Genomic DNA, 14,549 nt, shown 5'->3' on the forward strand with positions numbered 1-14,549 from the left:
TCTTTTTCTCTCTTTCCTGGACACTTCGTCCTCTGTTGTCTGTTACACCCCGTGCCACCCTTCACCTCCTCACTCTCTAGCTAGCTGGCGGTGCTGCACCTCACCTCTGATCGCTTCGCATCGAGGAAGCGGTGACAGCGAGGTCAGTCGCCCCTGGCTGGGCTCGATTTAGCCATAGAGTGGTGCATACCGGCAGCAGCACGGCCTTCACCATTGAGTTTACCCGGCCTCTTTCACTTCCATTACCCCTCGCACGGTGCTGTCATTCGTGCTGCTGCTGTGGCATTGAACAGATAAGAAGCTAATACTCAGAGAAGAAGAACAGAAGAGCGAGCGGGGAGGCAAATACGCCCTAAGCTGTCTGAAATGCTCTCCATCAAAAGCAAAAATTGACACATTACAATTGTAAGCCTGTGAAAGGTTTTCTGATATATGCAGCAATGTAACTAAGTACATTTACTCAGCAACTGTGCCTAAGTACAAATTTACATGACGTAAGTATTTTATGTCTATGCTACTTTAAACTTTCACTTTTCACACATTTCAGAGGGAAATATTGTACTTTTTACTTCATGATATTTATTTGACAGCTCTAGTTACTTTACTAATTAGGATTTTTGCTTTTAAAAAGAGTTTATGAAATAGGATGTTTTGCTATAAATTCTAATTAAATTGAATTACCAAAGAGATTATACAAGTACAGCTGAAATGATAAGTTGATTGATCAACTTGACAGAAAAAAATGCCAACTATGTTAATAAAAGTACGAGTCTTCAATTTTTTAAAAATAATTAAGACTTTGTGGGTGTTGCTTTTTTTAATTTTATGGGGGTTTTTTTGTGTTTTTACTATTGTTTTCCAATAGACTTGTGTTTTTTGTTTTCATTTTTTAAAATAATATTGATTTAATATTGTTTTTTTGGGTGTTATTTCCTTTTTTAAATAAATCTAAGTTTTGGGGGTGAAAATAATTTTAAGTATTTAGGGTTGTTTTTTTAATTGGTGTTTTTTTCCTTTTTAAATAATTTTTGGGGGATTTTGTTTTCAGTATTTTTGGGTGTTTTTTGTTGGGTTCTTCATTTGGTACTTACTTTAATACTTGAGGTAATTTTTCCTGAATATACTTACTTTACTTAGGTAACATTTTCAATGTAGGACTTTAGCTTATAACAGAGTATTTGTACAGTGTGGTATTAGTAGTTTTACTGAAGAAAAGGATCTGAACACTTCATGCACCAATGGATATCAGACTGTAAACAGAGACGTGGCCTTCATTATATTGGGGCATCTTAAGCACTGAGAAAGCTATTATTACTGCTAATTAGACATGCGTTGGTGCCACTAGTAATTAGTGGCAGCATACAGAGATGGCGACTTTTATATCTCAAAAAATATCCTTTAATATCCTTAAGTTTTTTTTGCCTTTACGTTGTTTTCTTCCTCTCATTCCTCTCACACACATTTCCTCTCCATAAATCTCGCTGTCACACGGGGACATGACGCTGCAGACAGAGCCGAGTTATAAAAGTCACCCCCCTCCTCCTCCGAGCCCTGGTTACCTCACCTCCATGCTATGGCAGCTTTGCATACGGCATTCCCCTCTCAGAAGCCAGAGATATCCAAAGCGCTGTTGTCACCCCTCTCAGGCATCAAAACCCTCATGTCTCTGCCTCCCTGACAGCTCCAGACCATGACGTGGACGTTTGTCCCGGATGATGAACGAGGCCATTATCCTTGTGTTTCTGTCATCGAGCTGGTGTAAGGTTACGCCGCAGCCTCAGGTGTAGGATTTCTGACCAGTATTTATAGGATATTGCGGTAAAACTCGTGTTTATTTTCACATGATGCTGTTGCAGGCAGCCTATTTCTGACGGGTTCTTGGTTACACAAACATGCCGGACATAGCAGGAAGCTAAAATTGGTGGGATGAGTGTGCTCTTGTCAGTCTCGTCTTGTCTGTATTAAGATCACTCTGGTAAACGGCACAACAAAATCCATCCGTGCATTGTCACAAAATATGTGATTATCTCAGGAAGCATTTGCAGAGCTGCCAGAGAGCTAACAGCTAACACATTATCCACCCTGAAACAATCTGCTGCTCGTCACTCACTAGCTCCCCATGCTTCTTCCTCTTCTTTCTGCCCTTGTGCTATTTACCGCTTCTGATATTTTGTTCTCAGGATCATTTCATTCAATTAAGAGTTGTTGAAGCAGGAGAAGAAAAATCTCACAAAGAGCTACCGCGCTAATTGACATTCAAAAAAGTTCCTAGCTTGGCCCCTAATGGGAGAGTGAGTTCACACAGTTATTCAGAAGACGTATTTGTAACCATTAACTTTTGTCTAATAACTGTGTAATCCATTCCTCCTTTGTGGAGCAGTTGATATGATGGCAGAGCGGCTTGAATAAAATAGGAAGGGAAGGAATCAAGAATAAGCATTTAATAACCATTTGTCAGTCATTGCTCATCAGAAATGTGTAAGTATGCATGAATACCAATGCCCACATACAGAGAAGCTCTTTACAGAAGCAAAGTCTTACAATTTGAAGTTAGTTAATGATATTGATCCTTACAGATCTTCACAGCCTGTCACTCATTAATGTCACAGTCCCTGAAGTCAAAACTTTCGGTCTTTGGAGGCCTGTGTGTGTAATTTACAAACCAACTGCCGACTACACAGTCACCCAGACAAAGCTAACCAGTGCTACGCTAATTGAATGCTCACAAAACACTGGATAATCATGCATTATTCATCTACCAGTATCAGCCAAAATGAAACACATGATCCTAGCCTCCCTGTGTGTATGACTGTATACTTTTTATACTATATTTGGTGTTTTAAATCTTATTTACTGACTAAAGTATTCAGCAGTTTTTTGACATTAGTAAACAGCCAGGGGATGGCCCTCTTATCCTTCCAAATTGGCCAATTCTCCGTTGGTGACGGCCAGGCCCCCAGGTAGTGCGCTAGGCTTTGAAGCCATTTTTTGTCTTGACCAAACAGTTGAAATACATCCATCATGCTGTGTGGCCCCAAAAAGACTTTTTTCCCAGAGTTACGTTGCAAAAGAAATGTGGAAATCAGTGGATACATGTTTTATGGAGTGTTACAATCCCCCCAAAATTATTCGTTTTAATATCGGGGTTTGATCAATTCAGTCTGTTAATATTCAAGTCTGGAAGAGCTGCACGACTGAATTACTTAATCCCCATTCAGTAGTCTCTAGTGCGCCTGTTCTGCGGGTCACACAGTGCAGAAGCAGTGCTGATCGTCGGGGTTAATTTTATCCACAGCACTTTCTTGGCATCATGCATCACTGAGCAACTTCCAGGATGCTATATCCAGTTCTCTTTATACATCCATGATGATGACAGAGTGCTTTTGCCTTTAAGATGATGCATCACAGCTAAAAGCTATGATATTTTTCTCTGTTTCGGACTCTCCGTCTCTGTTCTGTCAAAAACAAATTCAGGGCAAAAGTTAACTACGATTCCCAAGGCAATCAGAATCATTCGATCGCCAAGTTCAAATCCTCGTCCACTAACAGCAGGTGAAAGCAAAAGAATTTTGGACTAATTCACTATTGTGTTTTTCCACAGCTTTGATTTGCACCTCTGACTTTTCTCTTCTCCATAGCAGCAGCAGCTGGGGCTCAGGATTATTGAGTAAGGGGTCGAACGATATTGTTTTTTCAGGGCAGATGATTATTGGTAGTTAATGAGGCCGATAACCGATATTTGGAACTGATATGCATTTACAATGAAAATAAAAATATTTCTGTTAATATTTAGAAGTTGTATTATAATAAACTCCAACTCAAAACTTAGTTCAAATGCCTTTAGCAAATGTTTAATCTAAAGTGAAACTTTCAACATCATATACGGAAACTTCCCGGCCACTTTTTTTTTTTTATCAAGTTAAGTGAAAATAAAAAGAAAAATTGCTCCCTGAGGTTTTACAAAGTTAAAGTTTCTCCCATGCTTACACTTTCTTTGCACTTTTTAATTAATTAATGTTATCGGCTATCGCTAAAATGAAACGCTGATACAGATAACTGGCAAAAAGCCAAATATCGGCCCAATAATTGGCCCCAACAATATGCCAACCCCCTAAATGTAGCATTTGGAGCCATCTCAGACACAAAGTTGAAATAATTAAAACTGATAGCTATCACGTAAAGCTATACGATATGTTCATAATCAGGGAGAGTTGTGTTTTTCTATGATCGCTTTCTGTCTGAAAGAAAATTTAAAACATAACAGAACCAGCAGCTCCTCCTAGTACAAGATCAAAAAGTGGGTGTTTAATTTCCTCTTTTATTGCTATAGATACCAGGAGGAGGCTATAACAAGCCAGTGTAGTCATAGATATGCTATAAGTGGACTATAATAGAACAGTTAAGATGAACGGCATGTTCTATATCACCGTTACTAATCTTTACCACAGCAGCCAGAGCCGCCACAGGATACATATGCATTCAACAAGCAGCTGCTGTGAGGCTTTTCAATCGGTTTTGAAGTCGAACTCCCTGCGACCTCTGCTTTGAGCAAAGGTTATATTCATACGCATATATGTGGAGAAAATATGTAATGATCTAGTGGGAAAACACAACAAGGGGGGAGGATTTGAAAATGTCAAAAGGTCACATTGTGAGCACATAATGAGAGGGAATCATTTCTATTTAGGGTCTTCTATCATCCCACGGTGTTGCTGCCTGGAGAGAGAGAACATGCCAAGAGCTAAAAGTGTGGGAGTGTGGGTGTACGCGGAGCCTTAATGGAGCCTTCTCTGTTGCCTAATGATGCTTTGTAGCACAGAGGAGTCAAATGTAAAATCCTTGGTCTTCTCTAATTGGCTATCCATGGGGATGTGCTGCGCAATATGAGGCATCATACGGTAGTGCTTCGTGATCGATGAGTCCACTTTGATTTTGTGTCAACATTTGTTGCGCTTTGTTTGCCTCTGGCCACGTCTTTGGTTAAAACTATTACAGTTATCTACAACTATGCAGATTTTTTTTGCCGTTATCAAACTCAGGGTGTGATTTTAAGCAGAACGAGGGCAAAAAGTGGGATTATGTAATGCTTTAGTAACATGAGGGTTATTTCTTTGTGTGTGGCTGCAGGTAGACCCACGTCAGGAGCCGAGGACCAGGAGGACGAGCCAGTGTCGGTGAAAGAGCGGCTGGCGATGTATCAGGCTGCCGTGTCCAAGAAAGAAACAGGCAGTTCCTCCTCGACTGCGGTAAGATGATACTTCCACACGGGTGTAAGGAGAGACGGCAGTGAGGATATGCAGACAGCTGGGGAGACGGCAGACAGTCACAGACATGTTTAGATTCAATTATTAAATTGACTATGAAGTTCATGAGCTTTTAATTCATCCCAAAGTATAAATCTGCTGTCACTGAGCACTGTCCTGCTCGTAGGCTACTCCTTGTTAGACAGGAGAGAGGGGACCGCCACAGGGCTCTGCTGGGATGGTGGCGTTATTTGTCAAAGTGTCATGAGGCTCAGCACTGGATGGGCTAACCAAGCCTCGAGAGTGTGAGTGGGAGCCAAGGGGAATCATGTAACAGTCATTTCACAGAGGGCTACTGTTTCAGCAACATAGACGATTTAAGACTATTTTTCCAAATAGATATTTTATCTGAAAATACAATTCCTAATGATAAAACCTTTGCGCTTTTTTTTTTTTTTTTTTTTACTTTTTTGTTCAGTTTCAGCAACGTACATAATCATATTCACAATTTTGCCCAGAGTTTTTTTAATATTTTCTGAGCTGTATGGTTTTTGATAACAAAGCATTTACAGATAAAGAACAAAAACAGAACAACATTTAAAAAAATAATTATTAATGATAATAAAAAAACAATAAAAAGTAATAATTACATTTAAGTACACATTTGAATTAAATTCTAAATTAAATTAAAGTTTATTTTACAATTAATAATTAATAATAATTTAAAAACACTGAAGCTTGAAGGATTGACTCTAATGGTTCCTTTAGATCTGAGGTACAAATTCGGAAAAAAAGAAAGAAAAAGAACTCAAAGAGTATGTTATTTGTGACGTCTGGTTGATTTTCCATATCCTCTCAGTCCATAGATTAATTATTGGTGCGTCAGACTCAACTATTTTACCTCTTAAAAATATTTTTGAAGTCTCAAAGAGTATGTTATTTGTGACGTCTGGTTGATTTTCCATATCCTCTCAGTCCATAGATTAATTATTGGTGCGTCAGACTCAACTATTTTAACTACAGTTGTTTGCAATATATGTAAAAGATACTTTTTAACAATTCCATCAATGCTTTCTAGTATTTCTCCAAGTTGCGCCGATCATTTAACCTTTGCTTTTTTGTTTGTTTTCTTCAGTTTAGTACAAGCAGAACCGGACCCCTTACATAAAAAGCAGGGTTTAGTTGTGTTTAAAATGTGTATGGGTTATTAGCCGATCCACCAAAGAGACATTTCCCCTCTAAGCTGTAGCTCTAGTTTTATAGAAGTTCTATTATTCAATAGTTTACACAAAAAAAACAAGGATTAGAGGAAAGTCCAGACAATGAATATAAATGTGGAGCTGAACTTTGTGTTTTCGTCTCTCCTGTCTCATTAATTATCTCACGTCCTCCCAGATTAGTCTTGTGACCCTTCAGGGTGGCTGCTGGAAAGAACTGGCATATGCAGTGATGCATTAGCATTAACAATCTAATCCTGTAATACATGATATTATATATAATACCCACAGGGACTTTTGATACTTAAAGCTCATTTTGCTACCTTTTATTTTAGCTTATATAGAGTATTTTGACATTGTTGTATTTATACTGATGGAAAAGATCTGATTACTACTTCCAACACGAACCTTTAGACATCTGTTAATTGCAAACTATTTCTTTTTAGTCATAAATCTCAAACACATTTTTATGAGACCAGCAAATGCAACAACTTTTGAGGCATTCATTATAATTAAATGAAAAACTGTGAAAAAGCAGCTGCAAATCCACAAAATTATACTGTTGATTCATGTGATTTTTAAAAAATTAGTAATATTTGATGTGTTTTATTCTATACGTTGATTATTTGTATCATGATGACAAACTGTTGGCATAAAGGGTATATGGGTGCAATGACAAGATGCAGGCAGGGATAGCTACACACACACACACACACACACACACACACACACACACACACACACACTTGCAAGAGAGAAGCAGCGCACAAGACCATCAATCACTGTGTCACAGTAGTTTTAACTGCATCTGTGGAGAGGAGAAAATATGTATTTTTGCAGCAAATTCAGATGAACTCACACAGCCTGCACATCAGCAGGCCTTCACGCTTTAATTAAACACAAAAACATTTCTGAATATCCCTGAGTCATTAGTCATTACCAAGAACAAAAAAGCCTCAGCGGCTTTGAAGAGCCTGCGTGCACTTTATGAACCCAATAATTCAACTGTGTGAGCAGTTACTCAGCCAAGACCACTGCAGTAAGTCAGCTCAGTATTTAAAACTGGAAAATGTATCTCCTCGAGAAAGTGCATGTGAATGCTCACAGCTGAAATCGGGAATCTTAAAATGCAAATGCATTGCGCTGCACTGCAGAAGAACCTGAAAACTGAACTGTCAAAATGTCAGAGTTGGAAGCTGAACTGCATGACCCAAAGACCCGCCGCCCTCTGCAGTCTTTGCTCAGGATGAGACAGGACAGTTGCATGCTTGACCAGGTAGATTTGCAACGGCAACACCGGCTCGATTCCCTGCTGTTTGAACCTTCCTGAATGCATGCCATTCCATTTTTAAATGAGAGCTGTTAATTTCATGTTATATCAATGCAGCTGTTGTACGCTGAAGTAGTAAAATATTGATAACACGGTACCATAAAATGCCACCGACCTGAACTCCTCTGCAGTACTCTGTAAATTTCATTTGCATTAAAAAGGAAAGGTGATGGCTGCATGTGTTCGATATCAACACATGCACACACACACACTCACACACATAGCAGCAGGCTTCTCATATAGTGTATATTGCAGTGTGTAATAAGGCGCAAGAGTCTGTGTTTAACCGTAATTATGAAATGGTGGTGATAAAAAACTTATAAATAAATTAAAAAATCTTGGGAGAAAGACTTCGAACATTCAAAAACTAATTAAAAGCAATAATAGTAATAACTAAATGTCCTACTGTGCAGCACAACTTGATTTTACGAGTGGTGATTTTCAGTGAGTGCATTAGCTGTTTGCCGGTCGCAGGTCTGCATAGTAACAAGCCACTCGAGGCCGAGCTTTACAGCCATTTCAGAGCAGATGAGAGCTGTTGTTAACATAACACAGAGTGCTTTTCTAGCTGCACTACCATCACAGTGAAGCACCGCCTCAAGAGGCTTGTTGCTTTTTTATTAATGTCTGTAGCACGTAATTATCCTTAAAATAACAGCCATCCGACATGTTCAATAAATCTTCTTTATTCTTTTATCGATGGTTTATTGATAACAACAGAGAAGCAAGAACCAGCCTCAGTGGGAAGCCTCATGTGGCTACTGACAGCTGAATGTGGATGCTAGTGTGTGTGTGTGTGTGTGTGTGTGTGTGTGTTGGGGGGAGGCATAGGAATCCTGTTTTTCGTCTATACCTTTGCAGCTGCTGTCTGCATGTCTGAACACAACTGACAAGGTGTTTAAAGATAGCAGGATGTTTGACGGACACCACTCAGTCTGTCCAGTCCATCACCCAGCAGCCCTTTCACCTACAAATGTCCGGACATACAGTATATACATATATATATATAAAACACTAATACGCAACAACAATGCTGGTTCGATTCCCCGCTGTTTGAACCTGCCTGAATGCACACTGTGTGGACATTATGTCTTTGACCGGCTTGTTTTCATTCTGAAAAAGTACCGACTCATTGTCTCGCCCCTCAGCCTCTCACAGTGATGCACCCCCAGAGGTACCTAAGTTATCTGCATTTTTGTCAACTTTTGACAACTTAGGACACAAACTGTGACCTCCTAGGTGAAATTCCAGTTTTGTTTGACTCATCGACCCCAGCTCCCTCCCACCCGATGCAGACTTTCTCGCTCTTTACACTGTGACACTTGCTCTCAGCCTGAAGTAAAACCGTGGGTGAGTTTATATTGGACTTAGCTGCATCTCAGAAAGACAGCACAGGGTATCACACGGTGAGGGGCGTGACGAAGTGGCAGTATTTGATGCCCTGGGAATGAGAATGGGCTGCTGTGACAGCCATTTAAAATGAGAGATGTTGATTTCATGTTGTATCAATGCAGCTATTGTACCCTGCAGTAGTAAAATATTGATAACACGGTGCCCTGCCATAAAATGTCACTGACCTGAACTCCTCTGCAATAACTTGCAAATTGCATTGTACCCCTCATTTGCATTAAAAAGGAGAAGGTGATGGGTGTGTTCAACGTCAAGACACACACACCCACGGCAGCAAGCTGCTCATATATATTGCAGTTTCCCAGAAGCTATATATGCAGGAGCCTACATATAAATGTTTTATTAGCAAAGTAATTGACAATCCCAAAAGGAGATTATTGTATCAAATAGTCAGTGTGCATTCTTGCCCAGATCTCGCAGTGTGAGGGCTGCGTCCTCCATACTGATGACTTCTCTCCTCTTCCTCCTCCTCTCTGCAAAGAAACCCGGCTTTTGTACTTCTCAGTTTTAAGGAATAATTCCTTCCGTAGCTCAATAAAAAGTATTGAAAAGCTTTTTTGTTCCATTAAAGTGACTAATCTGAAAGACTGAATTCTCTATTGATGTTTCACTCCCTGTTGGAGGATAGATATGGAAAAAGTAAATCCATTAAAATTGGGTGCCTGCCATCTTTGCTATTTCTGAAATTTCTGCCAGAAATAAAAAAACACAAAAAAGAGTTTTTTTCATTTATTTCTTTTCAGCTGATCCCATCACAATGATGTAACTTTGTCCTATTTGACTTCTATCTTGCCTCCCAGTACGATTAAAGGTACATTACACTACGCTGTCCGCTTTCCGCTTTCTACACCACTGGGGAAATGTGAAGGAACCAACTCAGTCCATTGTTAATGTTTTACAATTACAGCACTCATCGCACGTTTCAAAGAACAGCAACACTGCTAAAGCCTCTGAAAGCATTAGCATAATGCCTTTGCATTCACTTTGATATTAGCATAAGTGAATGTATAACATATTCAAAATCAATGAGGGCAGAGACTGATTCACCCTGGTCTAATCTAATCCTCTAAATCTCATATCAACTGCAGGTTTACAGTGTGTTGACGCAGATTGATTCCCACGTGTGTTTCATGCTATCTGTTTTCTGCTGACAGGTGATGGATGAGTCGGAGGCTTGCTCGCTGCCTGGCGGCCTGGCTAGTGTGAAGAGACAGTTTGAGAACCAGGAGTTCGCAGCTTCATCATCTCAGTCCAGCGTCACCCAGTTTCATTTCGAGCAGAGATCCGTCCAGGTGAGAGTGGAGTCACTGCTCAACAGGTTTTTAAGAAAATCTTTTGCAATGAGCAAGTGAAGTCATGTGATAACATCATCAGATATTGAATATGCAACTTCTCTACAACGCTAAAGAAATGACCGGGTCTCCCACACCAACTTAAACATTAAATTCAAAGACTTTCCAGGACCTTCTAGGAGAGGTTAGAATAGGTGAACTCTCCTCAGTTTTCAGTGATGACACTATGTGGTTTCTTCCTTTCTTTAACAGAGCACAGCAAAATACGTTGTGTAAGACGAGCAATAATCACAGAATTTGTAGTCTTGCACAAAATAATTCAAGCATTTTGAATAACAAATGTTGATTTATGTCTCAGACCAAATGACTATTTTTCTCCCTCTACTGAAGCCCTGTCTACACATTCACAAATATTTTTGTCAGTGGATATTTTAGGTGGGTATTTTATAATTTAGGTCACTAAGACAGATATTGCCAAAAAAAAAAAATGGCATTTTATGTTTCTGCAAAGCATAAACATGTTACATTTGATTTTTTTTATAGTATATCAATGTTGCTAAAGTGATATCATATATAGACTTTTTCATCTGGAGCTGTTTCCAGCAGCTTTTTTTGGGTGGCCTGTTGTTGTTTTCACAGCTGTGTTTTCTGCCATGATAGTGGCACAAAATGCTGTTGTTTGTTGTTGATTTTGCCCCAAGAGGTGGTATTTTAAGCTAAAATATTAACCATAACCAAGTGTTTTTTGTGCCTAAATCTAACCAAAGGTTAACCACATTGTTGTTGAAACAACGTATCCGCTACATAATAGCAAAAAAAAATAATGCATCTGTGATTTTCAGAGATGTACAATGTCTGCATTTTCTCTGGCGATTGGGTACATTTTTTGCAAACGCTTCTAAGGTTCCAATTTTTTTAAAACTCTGGTTCCTTGATATCAGTGTGGACGTGTAAAAGAGTGTCCCGAAAACAATAACATCATGTCCTTAACCCTTGCGTGCCCATTGTAGCTTTTCGTAAAGAGCATGCGCCAGAAACAACATTAGTGAACTACCGGTTTGTTTACATTTTGTTAGCCCTGCTTGGTCCAATCATTACCTTACATCTTTATTTTGTATTGCTGCATCACTACAAGGTTGAACGGAGGTGCCCGATGCTCCCTCCACCTCAATATCCACGGTATGAAGTCCACCAGAAACAGCGCTTTTGTATTATTCTGGTAGTTGACATATCATTGGTGTAGCTTTTACTGCCACCTACTGGACAGGCAAGTGTTTGAAGTTGTTCTACTGTGGCTCCAGATATCCTGTAAAACAAAGATCATGTGGACAAATATTTTTTATAAAGAAGGTTAAAAGTATTAGTTTTCAAAAATATCTGCATACATGTAGACAGGGCCCTGAAGTTATTAAGGACTTTGAGGACATAGTGCTGCTGCCCTTTCTGTCCACCAGCTCAGCATAAAGTGAAAATCATATGAATACCACTGAGTGATTTACATTCCACTGTAGCTCTTTATTGGAAAAACTTGGCTGCTATGGCCGCGCTCGGAGGCTTTCTTGTAGGTCAAATCAAAGAGGGCACTTTGAACTGGAATATGTGGCACTGTCACAGAGTGCGTGAGGAAAATGCCAGAACACGTTAGCAGTCCTGGACGGGGCCGGATCTCAGCGAGGTAAGGTCAGTTCCGCCCCTCCATGTATTCTCCCCATCTGCTCATTCAGGCGGGGAGCAGAGCGGATTCATCGAGCGCACAAGGACCTTGCTGAATGCTAAATTTTACAGAGGGGTTCGTGAGGGGAAGTGTCTGTTTGATCGAGTTATTGCTTCTGTGCTGCAACAGCAATCCACTCTCCGCTCAAGTTTTCCTCACAGGTGTAATATCCGAGCTCTGGGTTTAAAACTAGTTGTACATCAGGGGGAGATATTATTATTCTGACATAAGTGGTTTCCGAAGTAGGGAGCACCCAGACCCTCCATGTATCTTTCATGTTAACAGCAGTGGATACAAGCTCAAATATTATATTTCTCTTTCATCTCCTTCAAATTGCATGAATCTCACTGGAGGAAATGGCTGATGTAGTTTTGTACTGGTTTCGTAATCTATTGCTTTTCCTCTCCGACACTGAAATCCTCCTTTAGAGGAATTTAAACTTAGTAGTTCCCCAAGAAGCAGCTCCGTAATGGGAAAACATTTGTTGCAGGCCACAGAGGGGATTATTAAGCTTTTTCACAATATAAAAATTACTTACTCACCCGCTGTCTCTTACAGCTTGCAGTCATGAGGTGATAAAATTGTCTCTGTCTCAGTGTGTGTTTGTCTGTGTCCATTTGTGCATGTGTTCTCATTCCAGCGTTCCCATTTCTCTCTGTGTTTGACAGGAGATGTCAAGCTCCTCAGAGGTGACAGTGAGGAGCGGTGCCAGAGAGGTCGTCCCCGGCACCACCCTGTTTCGCAATCAAGAGGTACAGGCTGTTACACTCACCACTTGTCACCAGTATGGAAATATTACTGAACAGACCCCCTGGGCACAGGCCTCGGGGCCCAAAATGTAAAGGGGGGCCCTGACCTTCACGTGAAAAATGTCAGACAAAATGTATCAACTAGGTAGAGACTTGAAATGACAAGAAAGAGGTGCAAAGGAACTGCATAGACACATAAAATAACCACTCAAGGGGCAAAACCACCACAAAAAGAAACAAAATGACCTCAGTGGGACATAAGATGACAACAAAAACAATCAGAGAATTACTTCAGAGACACAAAACGACAAAATGATCAAAAAGAGTCCCAAAAGTACTAAAAAGGACTTCAAAGAGACACAAAATGACCTTGAATGGACAGATAATGATTACAAAGAGACAAAATGACCTCAAAGACACATAAAACAACAAAAAAGACACAAAATTATCTCAAAGGAAAGAACATTTTGAAGAAGACACGCAAAACAACCAAAAAAAGATCTCAAATGATTTAAAGGGAGACACAACATGAGCAAGTAAGACAAAATTACGCCAAAGACACAAAAAATGACCTCAAATGGACAGAAAATGATTACAAAGACATAAAACAAACAAGAAAAGACACTACATTACCCCAATTAGCCAAAAAATGACCCCGAGGGGACAGAAAATGATTACAATGGGACACAATTCAACCAAAAAAGACACAAAACAACTACAAAGAGACAAGAAAACACAAAAAGATGCTTTATGATGACGAAGAGATGCAAAACAAAGTCACAAAATGAGGCCAAAGCTATAAAGTGTGTGTGTCTTGCTCCTATGCCCAGGGGCCCATCATCTCATAATCCGCCCCTGGTCACCAGCATGTATGCTAGCAGTCTGCTAATAAACCCAGTTCTTGGGTTTATTTCTGAACTTTTGTCACACTTGATGTGCCCTATATAGAAAATTAGCCTCACGCTAAGCCTCCAACTTCTCACTGATTGAAAACAGTTGGAGGCTGCGGTGCATTTGCCAGTACACTAATGATTTATCTTTTCACAGGTGATCCATGATCAAAGAGCCCACCAGAACAATGTCGCCGCCAGTTACGGGAACCATTACAATGAAACAGGTTATTCCGCTCATGCCTTTTATATTGTAATTTGCACGTTTTTATCAGAGTGCTGCTTGTGTCCTGTATATTAATGATTGTTCCCGCTACAGCTGAATAAGGGATGAGCTATGAAAATGAGTTGGAGTGCAGATGATTTTCTATTCAGTGCATAGCAGCAAATCTAATCAGGGCAAAGTCAGGAAGGTAAAATATTGGAAAGTGGAAATTGGGCAATCACCGCTGCATGGTTTCAGATAATGAAAACTACTCAGGTTTTTAATAAAATGATTTATTTCTCTTTCCAATCCCCCTGAGCTCCCTCACTGCGAATGACTTAATGAGGCAGCCTTCTTCCTGTGTCTAATTCAGTTATGCTCATCGGAGGAGAGGACCTACCAAAGGTTTCCACTCAGGCTTTGAAGCAGCAGTATGAGAAAACGATTGAGGAAGCCGCACCCACCAAGGAAATTAAGGTAATGATGGTGTCTGTTTATC

The 14,549-nt window shown here is 39.9% G+C and overlaps 1 protein-coding gene across 2 annotated transcripts in view; it reads left to right on the top strand.

The window, feature by feature from the left end:
• Positions 1-14,549, top strand: part of xirp2a (xin actin binding repeat containing 2a) — a 59,936-nt gene that overhangs the window by 33,005 nt on the left and 12,382 nt on the right. For both annotated transcript variants that reach the window (XM_042512874.1, XM_042512875.1), the window contains 5 exons: positions 5,128-5,246; positions 10,355-10,492; positions 12,875-12,958; positions 14,003-14,072; positions 14,424-14,527. In XM_042512874.1, the coding sequence (XP_042368808.1) occupies positions 5,128-5,246; positions 10,355-10,492; positions 12,875-12,958; positions 14,003-14,072; positions 14,424-14,527 (515 nt within the window). The remainder of the gene's footprint in view (positions 1-5,127; positions 5,247-10,354; positions 10,493-12,874; positions 12,959-14,002; positions 14,073-14,423; positions 14,528-14,549) is intronic.

The sequence above is a fragment of the Plectropomus leopardus genome, chromosome 24 (genome assembly GCF_008729295.1).
Source record: "Plectropomus leopardus isolate mb chromosome 24, YSFRI_Pleo_2.0, whole genome shotgun sequence".
NCBI classification, from domain to species: Eukaryota; Metazoa; Chordata; class Actinopteri; order Perciformes; family Serranidae; genus Plectropomus; species Plectropomus leopardus.